General features: G+C 40.6%; 2 protein-coding genes and 1 long non-coding RNA gene across 4 annotated transcripts; all 3 read right to left on the reverse strand.

The window, feature by feature from the left end:
• Positions 1-6532: 6532 nt before the first annotated feature.
• LOC120792278 (protein SREK1IP1-like) lies at positions 6533-8544 on the reverse strand. Of its 2 annotated transcripts, none has more exons than XM_040131355.1 (4): positions 8417-8544; positions 8116-8237; positions 7673-7867; positions 6533-6802 (listed from the first exon to the last, which is right to left on the reverse strand). In XM_040131355.1, the coding sequence occupies exons 1-4, from the start codon at positions 8436-8438 to the stop codon at positions 6797-6799; spliced, it is 345 nt and encodes a 114-aa protein (XP_039987289.1). In that variant the 5' UTR covers positions 8439-8544; the 3' UTR covers positions 6533-6796. The 2 variants fall into 2 exon arrangements, with proteins under 2 accessions (XP_039987289.1, XP_039987288.1); XM_040131354.1 differs by having other exon boundaries at positions 8110-8237.
• Positions 8545-10267: 1723 nt separating this feature from the next.
• On the reverse strand, positions 10268-14769 carry LOC120792162 (uncharacterized G-patch domain protein DDB_G0278987-like). Its single transcript, XM_040131231.1, has 16 exons — positions 14743-14769; positions 14506-14604; positions 13936-13984; positions 13755-13816; positions 13609-13666; positions 13403-13518; positions 13107-13178; positions 12705-12815; positions 12505-12588; positions 12173-12250; positions 11990-12055; positions 11405-11518; positions 11180-11269; positions 10996-11094; positions 10857-10901; positions 10268-10673 (listed from the first exon to the last, which is right to left on the reverse strand). Exons 1-16 carry the CDS (start codon positions 14767-14769, stop codon positions 10314-10316), a joined length of 1530 nt encoding a protein of 509 aa, XP_039987165.1. The 3' UTR covers positions 10268-10313.
• A 675-nt stretch (positions 14770-15444) lies between these two features.
• Positions 15445-18099, reverse strand: LOC120792382. The gene is made up of 5 exons (XR_005707800.1): positions 18059-18099; positions 16597-16690; positions 15906-15958; positions 15731-15817; positions 15445-15537 (listed from the first exon to the last, which is right to left on the reverse strand). It is a non-coding gene; the product is annotated as an uncharacterized LOC120792382 (long non-coding RNA).
• Positions 18100-20477: the final 2378 nt, after the last annotated feature.

Consider the following 20477-nt stretch of genomic DNA (forward strand, 5'->3'; position numbering starts at 1 on the left):
TCAAAACTTTCCTCTTTTCACTTTTTTTTAAAAACTTGTTTACTGCACGTCCAATGCTACAGCCTAGCGTTGAAGCCAAAAAAAACCACACTTTTTTGTTACAAAGATATCAGAGAATTTGTTAGAAATTGTACATGTGGTTTAAAAGGGAAACAATTCAGGCCTGATTGTGTAATAATCCCAAACAATCCCGGTGTCAGATAACTCAATGAACAGGTCAGATCGATCAAGCGGCAATGTCCGACATGCGAAAAGGGGAGGTGAGTTCACACAGCCAAAACAAGCAACCACAATCAATACTGACTATGCTGCATCAGAATTTATTTATAGAAACACTGGCAGCTCCCCACCAAGACGCAAGAGGAGGGAAGAAAAACTGTCCAGAAAATGAAGCTTCTTTCTGAATAAATTGGTGTATTAATAGAGCTGCTGAGCTCATACACACAGTTTGTTCTGAGTGTGAAGTCTATTTTTTTTCAGAATTGAACCTTCACTCACTGCAAAAAATTGAGGCATTAACTGGATAGACCTGATCACTTCGGGAGGCAAAGATGGACTGACCACAAGCTACTGTTTTCATTTCGAACCATTTTATCGGAGAAAAAAGGGGGCAGACTGATAGAGAATCAAATCACGTTGTGTACCTACGTGTATGTGCGTAACCCTGAGTAAAGCTGACAAGACACCATACATCCACTCACTGCAGAGGTATAAGGCTAAACAAGTGAGCAGCAGAGTGAAACGCCTGGGCAATCAGGCCTAAATTCAATCTCACACAATTGTTCTGTCCAAATTGACATGTCAGGCCGGAGTGTGTGTGTGTGCGCCTGCATGGTTCACTGAAAATGGTTTTCTGTATCCTGACATGAGGGTCCAAGGGGACTGGGTTGGCGTTTCCTTGCATTTTTCTGCCCTGCTCCGCTATTTTTTCTGACAAAGATTTGCACATTACCTGAAAGAAAACTGAAGATTATTTCAGGGAGCTCATTCATTTTCAACTTACGGTTAGTTAAGTCTCATAATGCATCGTGACCATCTCCATTCATTAGCCTACATCATCTCTGCATGAATACATCTACTAATGATGCTCATTTGATACTGGGCACCATTAATCTTTTCTGCAATGTTATTTATCATCTCTGAAGTTTTTAATTGTATTCTCTAACTTCTTTCTCAGAACTAAAGAAAACATCTTATTTAGCAAATAAGAAGAATATAACAGACAAACTTTAATTGTCATTTTCAGTATTTCAGGAATATTATATTACACAACATAAAGTATATGAAACTCACTAAACTTGCACGCCCCCCTGAATAGGAATAGTGTTGGCTTGCTAAAATAATACTAAGACCACTGGGCTAAGAAGTAAGATAAGGTGAACAAAGTGGCTATTTCGTGCCACACACACTTACACACTCATTAGAACTGGCCAGAAGAATTACAGGACTATAGAGCGGTTTTCCTTTGGGGTTGTCTGCTCTCCTGTGCTGCCTGGTCACCATGCTTCTCGTTAATCGGGCGGATTACCAGCGCAACCCTCCACCGTCTGCTCCGTTTTTATTTCAAAACACAGACTATGTCACGCTGTAAAGTGTATCAGTGGCGGTTGCATGGTTTAAAAAAAAATAAAAAATAAAAAAAAAGCAGTAATTGAGGGCCTCGTATTGTGTAAGACGGCGCGGCGGAGCGCATTATGGATGAGACGTGCACAATCAAGAGTGCTTTGGCAAGAGACGACATGGCGACTAGTACGGGAGAAAAGTCATCCTAAATCTGTGCTTTAGTTTTTGTGGAAATGCCGGGGATTTGTCAGCCTGATCCAAACATACAGTATTAAAGAGGGGGGATCAAATGGCCGTGGCACGCGCTCTTGACGGAGGAGAGGTTGTGCCCGTGGCACAGTTTAATTCCGGATACATCTGTTTTTGGCAATACTGGTGCAGATGTACTGTGATAATGATTTGTCCACGTGATTCCAAAGTCTTTTGAAATGTTTTCCCTATTCTTATGATCATTATCATTATTATTATTGCAGGATTGTGAGTGTACAAGGTGCACCGTGCTTGCGGTTTGGGATGGGTACACAAGTTTCCGAGGGTCAGACAACTTACCCTCCATGCAGAAAATCACCATCCAGGCTATCCATAAGTCCGAGTTATGAAACTTCACCATGGTTCGCAATTGTTCAGTGACTCGTTCTAAGTTTTGGCCCAGTGCCTCCCTCTTGATGAAATCACGGCTCCGCTCCAAGTTCACTTAAAGAAAAGTAACTCTTCCTTCTGATGGCACGAGGCATGAAAGCAGTCCGTGGTTTTACGCAGAGCGCGCCCGCGACATTTTCCAGAGACAACGCGAAGTGTTCAGATGTGCGGGGGAAAATAACGCAGAGAGCATATCTATCCGCCAGGCGCTCGTCTCTCCTTCGGGCGCTTTTTACTCCTCCCTTCCTCCCGGTCTTGGGCAGCCGCCGGTCACTCCAAGACTATTTGCTTTCCTGGACCTCTCCCGTCAATTTGCGCCCGTTTGGGAAAACTCAACGTAGACCTGCTGGTGGGCGCAAATCTGCCCACTGCCGCAGAAAGTGACTCAGAGACAGATCCGAAACTGGCACTTTCCCCGTCCGCTGGGTGAGTCTCTCCAACGCGTCTTGTTGCGCTCCATGGTTTCTCGTCTGTTCTGCTGCAGCTGAGCGGACCTGAGAGCAAGTCACACGGCACTGGGAACAAAACGACTTCCCATTGATTGTTTTCAAAATAAAAAATAAAAATCAATCACGCTGATATGTGATTTGTAAGCACAACACTGCGGATTACAGTTTTGACAACACCATTGCCGTAAGGTGGCAAAGAGGTCAAAGGGTCATGATTGAGCCACTTCTGTCTTTATAGGCTTACCTGTGAGTCCCCCGCAATAAGGAGTCTGTTTCAACAATAACAGATTTTTTAAGTCTTGTAAAAAAAAAAAAAAAAAAAAATTAGATTTGATTTGTAAAGTTAGTACAAATCTGAACTCGTCTGAACAAGCGACGCATCTTAAAATGTGATTCTGCTTCATTCCACTGTCACTGAATTCGGCTTCGCCTGTTAAAAACGGGGTTCACTTAAATTATATGATCTGCTCCTGTGAAAATGCCTTGTTCTCAAACGTGGCTGTGTCCCCCAGTGGGGCAAACTGGAAGAGAGCGCCCAGTACAGTCCGCCAGGATACGCCTGCAGGTTAAACAGGCTGGAAGTCCACGGGACCGCGAGCAGCTCACCTGAACTCAACGCGCTTTTATTGTGTAGGCCAAAATCCGGCCGGCTTCCTGTTTCAGTCTGGGTGCGTCTGCGCGGCTTGACGGCGCTCAGCGGCGGATGATTGAGGTGAGCCGGAGCCCGGCTGTTGCTGGGAGACCGCTGACGCCAGTCGAGGGGAGAGGGGGAGAGACGTTCGTGCCCTCCTGCGGTGCGTCCGCGGAACGACCGGTACGATGGAACAGAGTAGAATCGGCGGCATTCGGTGGATTTCATGGAGCCCCATAGATTGGATTCATGGCACTTTTAACATTTTTATAGTGTAGGCTACATAGTGGTAATACATATAATGACTAAAATCATATAGTCATTCACAAACCTATATATTTGTGCGGTGTAAAAAATATTGTCATGTTCTGCCACGACGACAGAATTCATCAGCCTCTGTGATCGTTGTTACTAATCCCCGATTTCTGAATCCTTTTTTCATAATTTGTAATGTAAATATCAGCGCGGTGTTGCTGCAGCACAGAGGAGAGAGTTTCAATCAGATGAGTTCTGTTACACATCAGTGGCACCGCGAGAAACAGCCACAGCACGCGCGCACACACACACACACACACACGCACACACACACACAGGCTACAGATTTTGGTGCATACATCAAAACTATACAAAGGAGGTGGCAACTCTTTGTGCGTGAAAGACAGTGAAAGGCATAATTAATTATTCTGGAAAGTTAAATGTTAATGAATCAAAAATTGCCTGTGTGATTTGTACAGAACAGTATATATGCTGTTGTAGGAGATAAACCACTAATTCAAAGACAGGAAAGCACAGCAGGGAGGAAGAAAAAAAACAAACAAAAACATAGGAGTGACTACGGGCTGAAGTAACCACTCAGTGATGAAAGATGCAGCGGAGGAGACTGCATCAAACAACCTGTGTTCAGGCCTCTAATCAAACTGATCCACTGATGACACTTCGCTCACCTCAGCACTAAATGACTCCGCACAGGAGTCCGCACAGTTTCTTAGCCAAAAAAACGCATCAAAGCATCAAAAGAGAAATGGCGCTGGGTTGAATATTTCTTAAATTTCTTCCATAACTTGATTTTTAGACGCCGAGCGAGGGGGGGAAAAAAAAATCAAAGGCAAAGACATGATGGGGGCAGTGCCCTCTACATCCCTCCCTCCCTCCCTCCATCCTTTTTTTGGCCCCAAAGCTGTTGGCAAGATTTCAGACGTTTAGCTGTCACTGCGGACAAATAAGGTACAAGTTTGAGGATGCCCCGAGGCCTTGGTACCACGTTCTTTGTTCATCTCCCGCATTCTGTCTCTTTCTGCCTGAACTTCAAACTTTACTCACATGCACCCTCGGCTCCCGGTCCCAAAAGGTCATAAAACTTTTGTGATGTTGCATTCATGCAACTTGCATCAGGGGGTTAAACACCACCGAGTGGACCGGATCAGATCTTTGTAAGGTTTGAAGCGATGCAGAATGTTTGGTGTTTTACCTGAAGGAGTACTCTGGTGTCACACAAAGGGCAAAGTGGCTTTATGGTGCTACTACATCTAAAGCTTTAGACCCTGTAGGCTGTAGACCGCTGCAGGGTAGAGCTTGACTATTGGGATGCTACATGCATGAGGTTCTGTTCCTGCCAAAATCGACACCCTCAAACTGCATCTTTTGTCTGACCAACAGTCCAAAACCCAAATATACTCAGTTTGTCCTCACGTGAAACAAAGAAGTGTTGCAAGATCTCACAACCCGGAAGATCGAATCAGAAAATATTTAGCATATTTGCTTTAAAGAAAATGACTTAAACGATTCTAGTTGTCCCAAAATGTTGTTGTTTTACACTTTAAGGATTTTGTAGAATAAGTTAATAGCTGGTGATTGCACCTGTCTGATGTCCTCACGTGCTCTTTAATGCGGCCCGACGTGTCCCCCCCCTCCCCATTTACCAGAAGCTATGGGCAAATGCAAATGACACCCGTGATGTACCAAGTCAGGTGGCAGAGATGAGACAAAATCAAACAGAAGCAATTTACAAATTCACGACAATTTACGACAGCGAGAAAATATGTTAAAAGAATGAGACACATATGCTGTTCTGAAAAAAAGATGCACATTTTTGGCACAAATTGACCCTCATGCATGTTTTTAATTTCACCAGATCAATTCATCAAGAACATATTCTTGTAAATAACCCACCGATTTCTTCCTGTGATATTCCCTTACAGGTTAAATAAAATAAGGGTCTGAACACGATGGATGGGTTAAATTGGATTTCCTCAACAGCCACCGAAAGATGCACGCTCCGTTTATTATTGATTCCCTTCTGAAACCGCTCCATTTTTCTTTTTCTGCACCCCCATAAAAGATTCAAAAGACCTGAGGGGGATCCTCAATGGCAAATGTTGTCACTCTCTTCTCCTGACAGTCCTGGCCTGAGTTCAGGATAACTTGAACGAGGATGGCAGGTAAACAGGTGATCCTTTCTATTCGTGCTGCGTCATGTATTCTTTGAGTTGTTGGACCCTGTGTTGAGAAGCTTCAGTATTTTTCTCCCGGGGAAATGTTTTATTGTTGATCAGTTCAACCAGGTCCGAGTGTGTCCACCTCAGCAATGGAATGTAACTACATACATTCATTCAAGTACTGCACTTAGTTACAGTTTTGAGGTACTAGTACTTTACTTGAGTGCCACCTCAATTCCTCCTAATTTCAGAGAGAAATATTGTATTTCTTGCTTCACTACATTATCTCACTGTTATGCTTTTATAGGACTTTTACTTTTAGTGGAGTATTTTTACACTGTGATATTGTTACTTTTACTAAGTTAAGGATCTGACTACCACTTCCACCTCTGGTCCATTGGCACAGGATGATAGTGTCACTCTGCAGCAATTACACTCTCACTGAGGAACAAGATTTTTTTCATTTTAAATAGTTTCATTCCACATGAGCCATCAAACCTTTTTGACTCTTATGCATACAAAGTGCCTAAAAGACAAAAACAATGCTCGCCCTTTTGTTTATTTATATTTTTTCTAAGTAGTGCCTATTTTTATTTTTGTCATTTCAACAAGTTTGGTGCTTGTCTGTACGTCCAAAATGCTTGTAAATGTCCCTTTTACTACAAATTAGAATAACAGTCTCCAACACTGTTTATTATCTTTATGTATTCTAAAAATATAAATCGAAACTCCTTTCTTCTTATCTTTGGACTTCAAACTTTGGCTGACCTTAAAAAAAAAAAAAAAAGGAAAATGCTTCCATCTAGTGGTGAAGAAAAGACACTTTACTTGACAGGAGAACTTCATGGAACAACAACAAAAAAAAACTGCATCTGTTTTGTTTGTCGTCAGAAGATTTACTTCTAGGAATCAGCAGATTTGTTTACACATCACCATTACTGCATGTTTCTGTGGTACCAGTGACGGGACAAGAAGAAAAGCTGGTACTGCTGCACACTCAAGCACATCCGCACACTCACTTTGTCGATAGACACGATCACAAGAGACTAACAGAGCAGTCCCGTCCCCCCGAAGAAGCATCAGTCCTGAAATGACAAAAAGGACAATGCCCTTTACTGCAGAGAGGACACATGATTTATTAAAAGGACATCTTGCGTGCCACAGCTCCTTCTGTATCTTTAACGTATCATTCCGGCAGCAGCGCGAGCCGTCACAAGAACCCTTTTTGGAGGAGTAATGTCATCAAGTCCTGTCAGGGCCACGACAGGTCCGAGAGCAGCGTGTTCACTTCCATGCAAGCGACCAGAGAGCAGAAAGCTCTTTTATGACTCTCCTATCTGACCAGTTTCACCTCTCCCCCACACTGGGCTGGGCTCCCCCTCCCTTGCTTCGGTGATTCGCACATAAGACCTTTAATTAGTAGAAATGTGACCAACGTGTTGTGTTTTCTCAGAATAAAGCTGCAACAAAGTGGAAGGAATTCGGCCCAAAGGTGATAAGACAAGTAGGCGTTGCTCTGAGATTGGCTGACAAGCTAAAAATGAATCTGCAGAACTGGGAGATAATGACAACAGGATGAGCTATAAATGAAAACAGTACACACACACACACACACACACACACACGGGAGGGTGTGGTGTGTCAAGTCTGACTAAAACTGACCCTGCCGGTAAGGCCTGTTTGAGGGTTTTCCACACACTCTGCCGGGCTGACTCCTGAGTCGTCAACCTTTGTGACAAGGCGTGACAGCTGTGTTACTTGTTGAGCTGCATTCTATTGCATTTTGCTATTAAAAAGCCGTGAGAACTGCAAACTACGAAAGGATAACATGGCAACCCCCTCACACACTGTAGGTAGTCCGGCTGCCAAAAATCCAACGAGACTAGCCTAAAAGCATTCAGCGAAATCAAAATTTCATTTGGCAAGAGATCTCTACACTGTCGCACTGGGCTTACCTCATCACTGCTGGAGGAAGATGAGGAAGATGAGGATGAGGTGCCTGATTTTTTTCCCTCCTCGTGCTTTTTCTTCTTGTCCTTCTTGTCCTTCTTGTGGCCTTTGCCGCCGTGGTCCTTTGACTTATCCTTTCTGCCACACTTATCCTTCTTGTCGGACTTGTCCTTACTTCCACACTTGTCCTTACTGTCGCTCTTAAAAAAAGTAAGAAATAGCCAAGGTTGACTTCGAATATAGATTATCAATTTTATCTATTTAGTCTTAAGGACCGTGCTTGAGTCCAGTGATCATCACTAAATCAATGCAGAGTGAGAACTGTGCCGCAGCTGAGGAAAGGCACTGGAGCCCAATTTCACTTCTCATCACCCGGAAGAGCTCTTACGCTTGTGAACTACATGAGCATCTTTGCAAGAATGTACACGGCCACGGATCCTACCTTATCCTTATCCTTGTCCTTGTTCTTGTCCTTGTTCTTGTCCTTGTCCTTGTTCTTGCTCCAGGGCAAACTAAACTCATCCTTCTGAGCCTCCTCCTTCTTCACCCCCTCTCCATCCTTGTCCAAAGCTGCGAAAGAGACAGATGTGTGCAGGGTTAAAGTTTTTTCAAGTTTGAATAAAAGTGTCACCAAGAAGTAAAAGCTACACGTGGAATACACTTAGCTGGAGTCCTTATTTATCAACCGAACCACATCAAACACTAACGGAGATCCCCGGCGAATGTAATCGACTTAAAAGTGATCCTACCTGATGACAGATCGAAATCCATTGTGCCTCCTGTTCGTCCGCTTCTCCAAACAAAGCCGAAGCGGGGCCTGACTGGCGGCTCTTCTCGCACACGGGAAACCCGGATCGGAACCACGCCCCCACAACCACCTCTCCCGCTCCTGGGTTAAAAGTCCGCGATTACGTAACGTCCCTGCGTCTACTGCGGGGATGGGGGGGGGGGGGGGCACGTTCAGGTGCAGGCGGAAAAACCCGAGTCAAGAATTCTCTGCACAATGCGAACCTGCACGGTGGGAAGTCTGTCAATCAAGTACTTACTCTGTAAGTAACACTTTACTTTTTAAGTAAAAACTTTGTGTTTGAGGCACACAGTTTGTTTTTAACTTACTCAGTATAACAAGTATAACATTAAATTTTCATCACGTATGCATGAACATATACTTATATGTCCACTTTAATGTTAACTGATCAGGGTGGAGCTATATGATGATCATATTGTTTTGCATTGCAAAAACCATCTTCATCTTATCATTAAGTAGTTATTGAGTCCTTAAATACAATAATAGTAAAATTAAAGAAATCTTCTGAGAGTATTTCAACAGAACAAGGCGTCACTGCTTTAGAATCAAGAAAAATGTCACTTTATACTAGAAAATCCATAAAACTAGTAGACTTCTGTTAAAACAGGTTGAAATCTGTTCAGAAATTATGGCAGATGTTTTATAGTTTTGCAGTGTTTGCGTTATGCAAGAAAGGTTCATCTAAGAAAGTAACTCAAGCAGTCAGATACATGCAGTGGAGTAAAGAATACAATGTTTGTCTCTATGGTGGAGTGGACATATAAAGTAGCACAAAGGGGAAATACTCAAGTAAAGTACAAGTTCATTACACTCCTTGAATAGCAATGTTAAAGTACGGAGTACGTTTTTTATCCTTAATATAGCGCACATTACTGTTGTAGCTAAAAAACATTAGGCTAAGCTCCTGGCTTAGCCTAATGTTTTTTTAGCTACAACAGTTAGCTACAACAGTAAGCCAGGCTAAGCTCCTGGCTTAGCCTAAGGGTGAATCTCTATAGCTCTCCATTTTTAATGTCGATAGATCGTGGGGAAAAGCCTGTACTTCTGGGATCCAATGTAGGATCCATCTAACTGATGAATGATGTTAGATAACCCTGTCATATCATTACCAGCTGAGGCACTGACTGTGATTTTAAAGGGATAGTGCGCTACAACCAAGACAAAGCATTGAAAATGTGGGAGAGGGCATCCTTATCATGGTTTAAGGCAAGGGTATGTGGGCTGTACAATAAAGCAGCCCCTTGTTCACCCCTTTTCCATGGTAAGTAGTGCTTCCAGTTGGTATTTCACAATATTTACATTGTAATTTGTGGGCTGTAATCTAAATCGTAATTAGTTACTTAAAAATAATTTAAGTAGATCATTTTTTTTCTTCTCTTTCCATTCTTATTTCCCTTTACATTCAGATGCCATGGGGAAAAATAAGTGTATGTTAGTACTTGCTCTGTACCTGAAGAAGCTGAAATTTGTGGGAGTACTTGAAGGCAGCATACGCACAATAAGTAGACAGCCTGTGAGCTTTTAGCCACTGCCATTAGTTAAGTAATACGTTAAGCTTACAATAATAATAATAATAATAATAATAATAATAATAATAATGATAATAATAATAATGATAATAATAATAATAATAATAATAATGATGATGATAATAAGCAGGCAAAAGAAACAGGACAAATAAAATTACACTGATTTATTCCCCCAATATAAGAATTTGAAAATTACTCCTCCACAAATGTGTTTTTTTTTTCTTATCAATTGAAAAAAAATATCCAATGTCATGTATGACATGCTTTTTTAAAAACAGTAACATTAATAGTTTTATCTCTGGCATGTCATCATTGGTAAGGCTTGGGGCCTCTCAGTAGATCGCCTGAGGTGAGGTGGGTAGTGGAACGGGTCCCTCCATCTCCAAACCTCCTTGGGCTCGCCATCAGGGCCTCCATGGGGCTGGCGGGTCTGCGAATGGGGGCCCTGTCTCCCATACTCAGCAAGGAGCCAGGGACAGAGGGCTTGGACACAGCTGAAGGAGGAAGAGGATCCAGCTTTACGACGGGTTTGGAGGGGAGTGACAAGAAGGAGACGACAGTAGCACCACCAGGCTTGGAGCTGCTGCCACTGGTAGCAGAGAGTCCGCAACCACCTGAACCCGAGACTTCCATTTTCGGCTCGCTGCTTTGCTCACCATCAGGGCTTCCCTGGAATGAAATCAACCACCAGCACACATGATGGATAACCTTACAGAAGGTGAACGGACTGTGTGAGGAAAGATTATGGCAGTTTTCTTAGCTTGAGGAAATATCAGATTGACCCAAGAATGAATCAAAGCTTGTAATCGCCCGTTATCTTTTTCACATAATTTAAGTTATGAGCGAACTTACGTTCTTCTTCGACTTGTCAGTTTCACTTCCTGATGAACCCGAACTCTGAGGTGCAAAAAGGGAACCAATAAGATTCAGTCATTTCACCTCAACAGGGAACATAATTTCAACATATTCCCATTTTGGGTGAGTCATTTACCTTTTTCTTCTTCTTTTTCTTGTCCTTCTTCTCCTTTTTGTTTTCCTTGTCACTGTCACTGGAACAATCAGCTGAACTCGATGAACTGGAGCTCGAGTCCTGCCAAATTTAAAGGATGTCAGTCATCTTTTTTTTAGAACAATGTGCACAATAATTAATTTTTGTTTAGCACATACTAAATTACCTTCTTTTTGTCCTTCTTCTTTTTCTTCTTCTTGTCTTTCTTCTTCTTTTTCTTCTTCTTGTCATCATCACTGCTAGAAGAATCTGAGTCCTTGGATGTAAATATGGTAATTGAGTTACTGGATTGCCATTTTTACAAAAAAAGAGACATTCCAAAGTGATAATTGCTCCAGGAGTGCTTAGCACTTTTAATAGCACCAAACACAACAAATGTACATCTTTTTACCTTTTTCTTGTCTTTCTTTTTCTGCTTCTTCTTCTTATTCTTTTTCTTCTTCTTCTTTTTCTTCTTATCGTCATCACTAGAAGAATCGCTACAGGAGTCAGAAGAAGAAGAATCCTGGACAGAGAGGTATTATAATAAACATCACATTTTATTCATACAGTAGTAATTACACAGTGATGAGCTATCCTTCTGCTACTTTAATACTTTTAATACTTTTGTGAGCAGTGATTTTCCCTAATTAACCAGTAAGAGTTCATGTTTAGTCACAATACCACTATATAACCTAATGAATGCTGACATTGTGATTCATTTGTTTCACTTTACTTTGGCCACTGACCAAAGATCATCATTAGTGTGTTTTTGCAAGAAATTTCACATAGGTGTCAGTGGTGTCAGTGGCAAGCTACCTCATTTTCCCTTTTCCAAATGTTTCTGCATTTTGTCTTTCTCAAACTTTCTTTAAACTTTTTGGATATATTTGCCAGTTTTCCGGAGTTAAAGACTTCAAAATTTGTTCAAAATATTGTACCTCATAAAATTAACCGAAAAACCTGGAATGGAGAGCAAAAGAAGAGACGTTCTCACCCTCTTTTTCTTCTTCTTCTTATCCTTCTTCTTCTTCTTCTTCTTATCTTTCTTTTTCTTCTTTTTCTAAAGTAAAAAAAAATGTACTCATGATGATTTGTGCAGCCATTTATCTCTGTAAACTTGATTGCAGATGAATCATTTACTTAGCAGACTCTATTGTATTTGCGTGTGTCATCTCACCTTGTCATCATCACTATCAGAGGAAGAGGAGGACGAGGATGGGGAACAAGAGGAGCTATCATCAGAAGAGCTGGACTTCTACAAGTACATCAGTCAGAGTCAGTCACAGAAGTGCATCCTTGTTCTTTAAACTCAAATAATCTCTACTTTTCACTGGTTAACTACCAGTGCAAGCTACGCAAAGAGGTCCTACTTCCTTTAGACTCACCTGTTTATGAGCATCAGGAGCATGACATTCATCCATTAAAACAAGTAACAGTAACAGAACAACAGTGGAAATGGAACCATTATTACAAGGCCACACATTAAAAGTATTCATATATATTTTTTACCTTCTTCTTCTTCTTCTTCTTCTTCTTCTTTTTCTTCTTCTTTTTGTCATCTTCACTATCAGAACAGGAGGAAGAGCTGGAATCCTGTAAAACGAAAGCAGATGAGCGAGTGATGTAATATCAATGCAATACACAACCGAACCCCTCGAAACAGCACAAGTGCAAAGAATGGAATACATAAGTGTTGTGAAGACACAAACCTTATCCTTCTTCTTCACCTTCTTCTTCTTCTTCTTCTTTTTCTTCTTCTTTTTCTTCTTGTCATCTTCGCTGTCTGAAGAGGAGCTATCAGATGAAGAGCAGCTGGAGTCCTACAGATTAAATCAAACAGAAAAATCCACTTTTATAGCTACAAACGCTTTAAATTTTATGAGATAGAAACACTCACATTCCCATTTCAAAATTTAGAGTTTTCAATTCACTCATCCGGCAAACAGAAAAAGGTTTTTGTCTTTGATACAAATACACTAAGTTTACCGTGCACCACTACACTAAATGCAAAAAATGTCACAGTACGATATACAACCCTATTTATACAAGGTGATTTGGAAAAGCAACACCGTCAGCAGATATAAAGACAGTTTTCACAGCTCTTTGTATACCTTTGCCTTCTTCTTCTTTTTCTTCTTCTTATCTTTTTTGTCTTCATCACTGTCTGAAGATGAGCCAGAGTCCTGTAAACACAGAAAACGATTCTGAAAAATCACCGTGAATTTTTGATGTTGATCATCCTGTAAAATAACTGCATTATGCCATAAATATTGCATCAGTACATGGTGGTGTTAATGCACGGTAACAATCTTGATTCCCATTAAAAGAGGCTACATTCTTCATTTTGTTTAAAGGGAATAGAGACTAACACATTCCCTTTTCAGCACCATCTACATAGCATAATCACCCTTTTCTTCTTCTTCTTCAGCTTCTTCTTCTTATCCTTCTCCTTGCATCCTTCTCCCTCATCATCGCTCAGGTGGCCATCCTCAATAGCGTCAGGGAATGCCTCTGCTCCCCCTGCTGCACAGGAAACGTCATTACAACCAAAACAATCACACTTTTCCAAACCCTTCACTCGCTGTTTGAGTTGTGCCTGAGTAGCACACATACCAGCCAATGCAGGGGACAGTTTGCCTTCTTCTGCTGCTTTGAGGTCTTTGGCCTTGGCCTGTCATGACAAAAGAAAGCAATGACTCCCTGTGTGTTTGTGCATTCATGTGGAGCATGAATATAGTATGTGTGAGGGTTTCACCCACCATGTCAGCATCTTGATCCTTCTTTTGATATCTGTCAGCACAAGGTCCTGCAATCTCACCACCTGCAGAAATGCAGAAAGTCCGAATGTGCTGCATCAACACCAATAACAGCGGCAACTCTTCCTGTGAATTCCATGCAATAATCTGTGCTTTTGAGTCACCAAAAAGTGGAAACACTCACCAGCTGCTGGAAGAGCAGTAACACTGCTGAGCTCATTCTGCTCCTCACTCTGTGAAAACGCGCACACACAATCAAGCTCAGGTTCATGGTATATACTGTACCTTGTTTTCCCCTACAAATCTACATACACAGAGATACAAATGGTACATGCAAACACATAAGAACATACCCTTGTTGAAAAATCATAACCAGATCTGAGCGTACAGACTGTCTGTGTAGTAGTAAAGAATATGAATAAAGCTGATAAACAATATGAGGTGAGGTGTCGAGACAGTGAGGTACAACTACGTATCTTTACATGCCATTCTCTTGCAGGCCACCACTCATTTTCTCAGGAGGTGTGTGTACTTTTGGGTAATCCGGTTTCTACTTTGCTTCAAGGGGGATACAAGCCTTTCTATAGCCGTACGAGTTTAACGCAGATACTGTTCCCAGATACTGAATAACATAATAAAACTTAAGCCTCCTGTGTGCAGACAACAAAAAAGGAAAGTGTGACCTGACCTGAGAACCTACTACATAATTTACAGGCATTTTAAGCTTTTTAAAATACAAGAAGAGGAATTTTACCTTTTTCTTATCCTTCTCCTTCTTCTTTTTCTTGTCCTTCTTCTTCTTCTTCTTTTTCTTGTTATCTTTATCACTGTCAGAAGATGAAGAGCTGCAAACCTGTATCAATCAAAAAACGAAAAAATATCAGTTTGCCATTCATGCAAAAATGTGTGAGACCTGCAATTTATTCTGCATCACAAATCACGCATTGCAAATTAGTCATTGGCAAGAAAATATAAAGTAAATGTGCCTTACGGTATAACTACAAAATGTACCTTTCATGATCACCACATGATTAATTGTAATAGTAAAGTTATTACCGTAGACTTTCTGTAGAATCCTCCCAGTCTTAATTTACACAGTAAATAATAGAACTTTCAAATATAAAAACATCCGCATTACATTACCTTTTTCTTGTCTTTCTTTTTCTTCTTCTTCTTGTCCTTTTTCTTCTTTTTCTTCTTCTTCTTGTCATCTTCGCTGTCCGAAGAGGATGATGAAGAGGAGGAGCTATCTGAGGAAGAGGAGCTGGAATCCTTCAAAAGAAGAAGAAGAAACAAAATAATTAATATATTGACAATGATTATTTGTTTTTACACAGAGGTAGAACAGACAGATCAGACATTTGATACTGTAACTGTATAGTGTTAAACATTTTTTTTTTATCTGACCTTCTTCTTCTTCTTCTTCCTCTTCTTTTTCTTCTTCTTTTCATCCTCACTGTCTGATGATGAACTGTCAGATGAAGAAGAGGACGATTCCTAGGACAGAGGAAGTAGAGTATTAAGTAATATAAAGGATAAAAGTGTCATTTATATATTATATATCAATTTAAATATTAATTTTTCAATGTTTTCATTACATTATTTGATTCATTATGTGATGTGTGCTAGCCCATTAAAACAATTCATTATTGTTGTATAATCTGCTGTATTATGGGTAAATTTCACATACCTTCTTTTTCTTTTTCTTTTTCTTCTTCTTCTTTTTCTTCTTCTTCTCATCCTCACTCTCTGATGATGAACTGTCAGATGAAGAAGAGGACGATTCCTAGGACAGAGGAAGTAGAGTATTAAGTAATATAAAGGATAAAAGTGTCATTTATATATTATATATTAATTTATATATTAATGTTTCAATGTTTTCATTACATTATTTGATTCATTATGTGATGTGTGCTAGCCCATTAAAACAATTCATTATTGTTGTATAATCTGCTGTATTATGGGTAAATTTCACATACCTTCTTTTTCTTTTTCTTCTTGTCCTTCTTCTTCTTCTTCTTTTTCTCTTTCTTCTTGTCAATCTCATCATCTGATGAGCCCAAATCCTGAAACAAACAGACAAAAATGATATAATGAGAGGTTTAGAAAGGGGCAGCATGTTCAAAATGGAAGGTCGTTTGTTTTCTCTCTCACCTGGCTCTTCTTCAGACACTCTCCAGACCCCTGTTCCATTTGGCTGTCGGAACCTGAAAACATGTAATACATTCAATTGTAAGGTTTGTGTTAATGCATGAATTAACATGCTACATACATTGTTAGTTGTGAGACATCTCTATACTCAAATATTTGATTCAGATCACATATCATCTCTGCTAGAGATAAAAAGGGAATTTATACACAATCGTGCAGTTCTGAATATTGCTCAATGTTATTCTGTTTATTCACAAAAACATTCCCCCCTGTTTTGAAGTAAGTTTTAAAGAAACTGACAGAAAATAAAATCGGAATGAATATGTTTTCATGAGCTGCTGTAAACACAGAACTTTGTATTATTATTATTATTATTATTTGTCACAAATCTGCACGATAATAAATATCAGAATGTGCACATCCTAGTGTGAGTGACAATGCAGCTGGTGGCCCACTCTCTTCTGTGTCACCACAGACTTAAACTGGCGTGGGAGACAATTCGATAACTGGAAGATCTGGACAAACTGGAAGTTTCATCTCAATTCTGCAAAGGTGCCCCTTAGCAAGATAACACCTACATGCTCAACATGCAACAACTTTGTAATTGTGAATGTACAGAGCCTAACAACGCATTAACCTCTCAATACATCAACCAGTTTCACAATGCAAATGAGAAATGCTGTGTGTGTCTTACCAGAATGAGATATGATAACACTGTCCCAGACGTACTCTTTCTCCTCATCCTTCTTCTTCTTCTTCTTCTTTTTCTTCTTTTTCTTCTTGTCATCCTGCAAGGGAACGTTGATTCTTTCATAACTGTATGTTAGATTTTTTTTTTTTAATTCTATTGTACACATGTACAAGCATGGCGGTTGTTTGCAAAGTGATTGTTACATTTGCTTAATAAAGTCTAAAGAAGATAAAGTCATCAGGATCACGGTCGGGTGTTCCCTACTAGTCATAGATTAAGAATTTTCTGCTTTTCTGATAACAAACAACCACACCTGTTACGATTACGCAGCCAAAACCAACACATGAAAAAATTATATGAACAGACTTTACATAAGACACATACAGTATTACATACTGGATACACAATTATACAGTGCTATTACTATGTAACCATGCACTTAAGACTGCACACACGCCCTCATATTTGTGATGTCTTGGAGCATTCCCAATCAAAATAAGACTAGGTAGATTCCACATGACTTTATTGTCATGACTTGTTGTGGTAGATACAGAAGGTGCTTCAAACATTGGCACTGGGTGTGTTCCTCTCCTGCAGAAACCACCTGCTATCAGATCCAGGACATTACAGCCTCCGCCTAGTGTCCAGGGTGAAATGCATTGTTAATGTGTTAAGCACATTTACTTTTCAATTGTTCTGCTCCTGTGATTTTTCATCTTAATGTTTTATAAGCATTCAGTCCCATCAGAAGTGAACCAGTGAGTGATAACGCGTTTGAAATACCAAAAAACTCTACCTTAAAGATTCTTTGACCTTTGCTGAGGTCTTTTGTCTTAAAAACTTGAGAGAGTCGCTTGCTTTTCTTGAGTTTCCTGGTTTCACCACCCACACCCTTAGAAAATGAGCAAGACATCAATGCCATCATGGCACTTATCCCTCAGCTTGCCAAAATACATGATAAAAGCTCAGTTTTTGGATTTCTAATTACCACCAAAATTCCACTCTAAATATTCTCCAACAGCTTGTATTGTCAGCTCTGACAAACTCATATATCATCACCTAAGACAGTGACATAGTTAGAAGGGACTATCAATCCATTATGAGCTGATATGAGTCATTTGCTTGGGGCAAATGACTTAATTTAGCAATGCTGCAGGAAGGATTAACCGCAACAAAACTGCACTGTCAAAGCATCAGATCTACGGTTTCTTTCTCTTTTGAGGGAAATATTTTGGCTTCAACTGATATAATCCTGAGAACTGGGCATCAAGCGCCAAGACCTCTCAAAATGATCAATGCAAACAACGGAATCATGAGGAAGAGGCAAGGCTCTGTGAAATCGAAAGGTGTGTGCTGACAGCAACTAGTGTCTTGACATGTTGGAGCAAGTCAGGAGAAGGAGCAATATTCTTCTATACAGCTGTGGGAATCCTTGGTGAGCACCTATGCCGTAACCACAACTTACCTCACTGTCACTGTCTGAAGAGCTGCTGGAAGACGAGGAAGAAGAGGAGGAAGAAGACGAAGATGATGAGGATGAGCTGGAATCCTGGTGAAAAAGAGGAAGTTATAGCTCATCTTCATGCACTCACTGAACAGGTTTATCTACATGTTCCTTTGTTGGCAAGTGCTAAATGAGAATCTAAACGAATGAGTCACTACAAACGTACTCGAGTGAGGCTCTGTCAGAGCCGCTTAGAGAAGGCACCGTAGCTTGCAGCAGAAGGGAAGGGCTACTCAAACACAAGGCAACACACAAAGGAAACTACACAGGCAACCATTTTACAAAAGAGACACACAGATGCGCGCAAACACACGCACACACACACACACACACACCCATTCCAGCTATGTTGTAAGCCAATCAAAGCTATTGCAAAAGTGACAGTTGAGCTAAATTATAAACAAATTAATCACATTCCTAGTTCTCTGCTGTTTGACTGACTGTTGCTAGGTGCAGCCCACACTGCACGTCCCTCCTCTGTCAGATGTCAGGACTGTGCAAACCTGATTTCTGCAAAGCAGCCTCCTATGTGTAGCTTCCAATCGAGGAAACACCCTCACAAAGCCACAAGATCAACTGATGACATGATTTCATCTTATTGGACCAACAGACTGGGAATTTTCAAGAAAATACTCAATAATAAGAACAACATTTAATAGTGAATATTGCTTGGTTAGCGGTGAAGCTTTTTGATACACATACTTTCTTTTTCTTCTTTAGCTTCTTCTTCTTCTTGTCTTTCTTGCCAATACCCTCATCCTCGCTGTCTAAAGAGGAGAGAGAGCTGTCACATGAGTACAGCTCCTGGTGACAGACAAAAAGAGGAAGAGCATAGATTATTTAAAGCATCCTTCACAATCTATAGAGTTCAATGTCTCGGTGGAATAAACACAACAAAACAGAGCAGATAAGCGTAACAGTAACACTTAATGTTTTCTAGTTTGATGCAGTTAATTACTTTGCAATTGTGCATTTTTATATGTATAATTTTGGATTAGCGTTATGAAATTATACAGTAAGTAATGGATAATAGACACATTAAGCTCCTTGAATATTTGGTGCTAAAATAAAATGGATCATTGCACTCAAATGATTGATTTGTGCTTTCTGAATATCTCTCCTGCTCACCTTTCCATCTCCTGTCCCTAAGGGGTGTCCGGGTCGACTCTTATCTTCCGGTCCTGAAGGCTCTGCTACCTCAGCAAGGGGCTGCAAACCACCAGGAGGGACCGCTGCTGGCTGCTGGACACCTGCAGCGTCTGCTCCACCTGGAGCTAAACAGTGCAGGGTGACAGGATTAGAGATGTTTAGCAGACAAACACCAGTTATTCTGATCTCTCTCTTTTTTTAAAATTTAGAATCCTTATAACTCAGAAAATGAACCACCAGTATCTACAAACTTTATGGCTTTTGAAGGAACCTATTTTGACTATGCTGACTGTATCAAAACAACTAAGGGATTTGTGTGACTGCACTTCCTTACTGCCCACTTCCTTAAATAGACAGCCAGGTTAAAACATAGAGGAGCGGCAACGTAAGGTGCTAAATCAATCAAGTAGAACCTCCAGACTGATGACTTTTTGGTGACCTTTGCCATTAAGCCAGTGAACTGCCCAACTACTTCAACAATTCAGAAAAGTGCCACACCCTTAACAATACATGGAAAGATGACAACGTCTTTGTTTTGTGTAAATAGACTATATTAGTCGTGGAAACACCTCTATTAAACAGTTATAAATTGACAATTTGCTTTCTTACAAAAATGATTGTTGTCTGCTTATTAAAGAAAGAGACATGCCAAAATTTCACCAGTCACACACTCATCAAACTATAATCTAAGTAGACTAGTAAACAAATCATATTCAAGATGACAGCAAACCTTTGGAGAGAGTGGACTCCATACGAGTCCAGATTTCTCCTCTGTCCAGGAACCCAGTTCTCCTCTTACAGACGCACCTGTGTGTTCACTTCATGACAGAGTGTGGGTGTGTGGAGCTAGGGTTTTTATGGGTGGGGATAACAGGGAAAGTGTCAAGGAGGCCACAAAGGTTTCAAAATAAATCCCACTTTGAGAGAAAATATTTGACATTACAAAAACTGCGCCTACTACAAACCTAATGTGCCAAGCCCGCGGTTTGAGTGATGAATGAGTCATTTTGTTGTTCTGTGAGAGACAGCTTCTAACAGACTGTACGCTATTATTTCAGACTATTTTATGGAGTCTGTTTTATTTTGAAACCAACAACGTCTTGTTATTCTGGCCATATATGCCTTGTGGGTCCTACGCAGCTAGACTGGCTGGTTTACCTGTGCCAGCAGGTAATGCCTGTTTCAGCTGCTGGGGTGACAGGATAGTAGACCACTGCAATGTCTGCATGAC

The sequence above is a fragment of the Xiphias gladius genome, chromosome 7, assembly GCF_016859285.1.
Source record: "Xiphias gladius isolate SHS-SW01 ecotype Sanya breed wild chromosome 7, ASM1685928v1, whole genome shotgun sequence".
Classification (NCBI taxonomy): Eukaryota; Metazoa; Chordata; class Actinopteri; order Istiophoriformes; family Xiphiidae; genus Xiphias; species Xiphias gladius.

Bases quoted from the DNA above. Each gene is read 5' to 3' on its own strand.
- LOC120792278 (XM_040131354.1), bottom strand. From the start codon at position 8,438: ATGGATTTCGATCTGTCATCAG. The intron at 8,238-8,416 runs GTAGGATCACTT...TCTCTTTCGCAG, and splicing joins GGATTTCGATCTGTCATCAG to CTTTGGACAAGGATGGAGAG. The intron at 7,868-8,109 runs GTAGGATCCGTG...ACTTTTTTTAAG, and splicing joins AGGACAAGGATAAGGATAAG to AGCGACAGTAAGGACAAGTG.
- LOC120792162 (XM_040131231.1), bottom strand. From the start codon at position 14,769: ATGAAAGGTACATTTTGTAGTTATACC. The intron at 12,056-12,172 runs GTGAGATGACAC...TTTTTACTTTAG, and splicing joins CTGATAGTGATGATGACAAG to AAAAAGAAGAAAAAGAAAGA. The intron at 11,095-11,179 runs GTAATTTAGTAT...TAAATTTGGCAG, and splicing joins AGAAGAAGGACAAAAAGAAG to GACTCGAGCTCCAGTTCATC.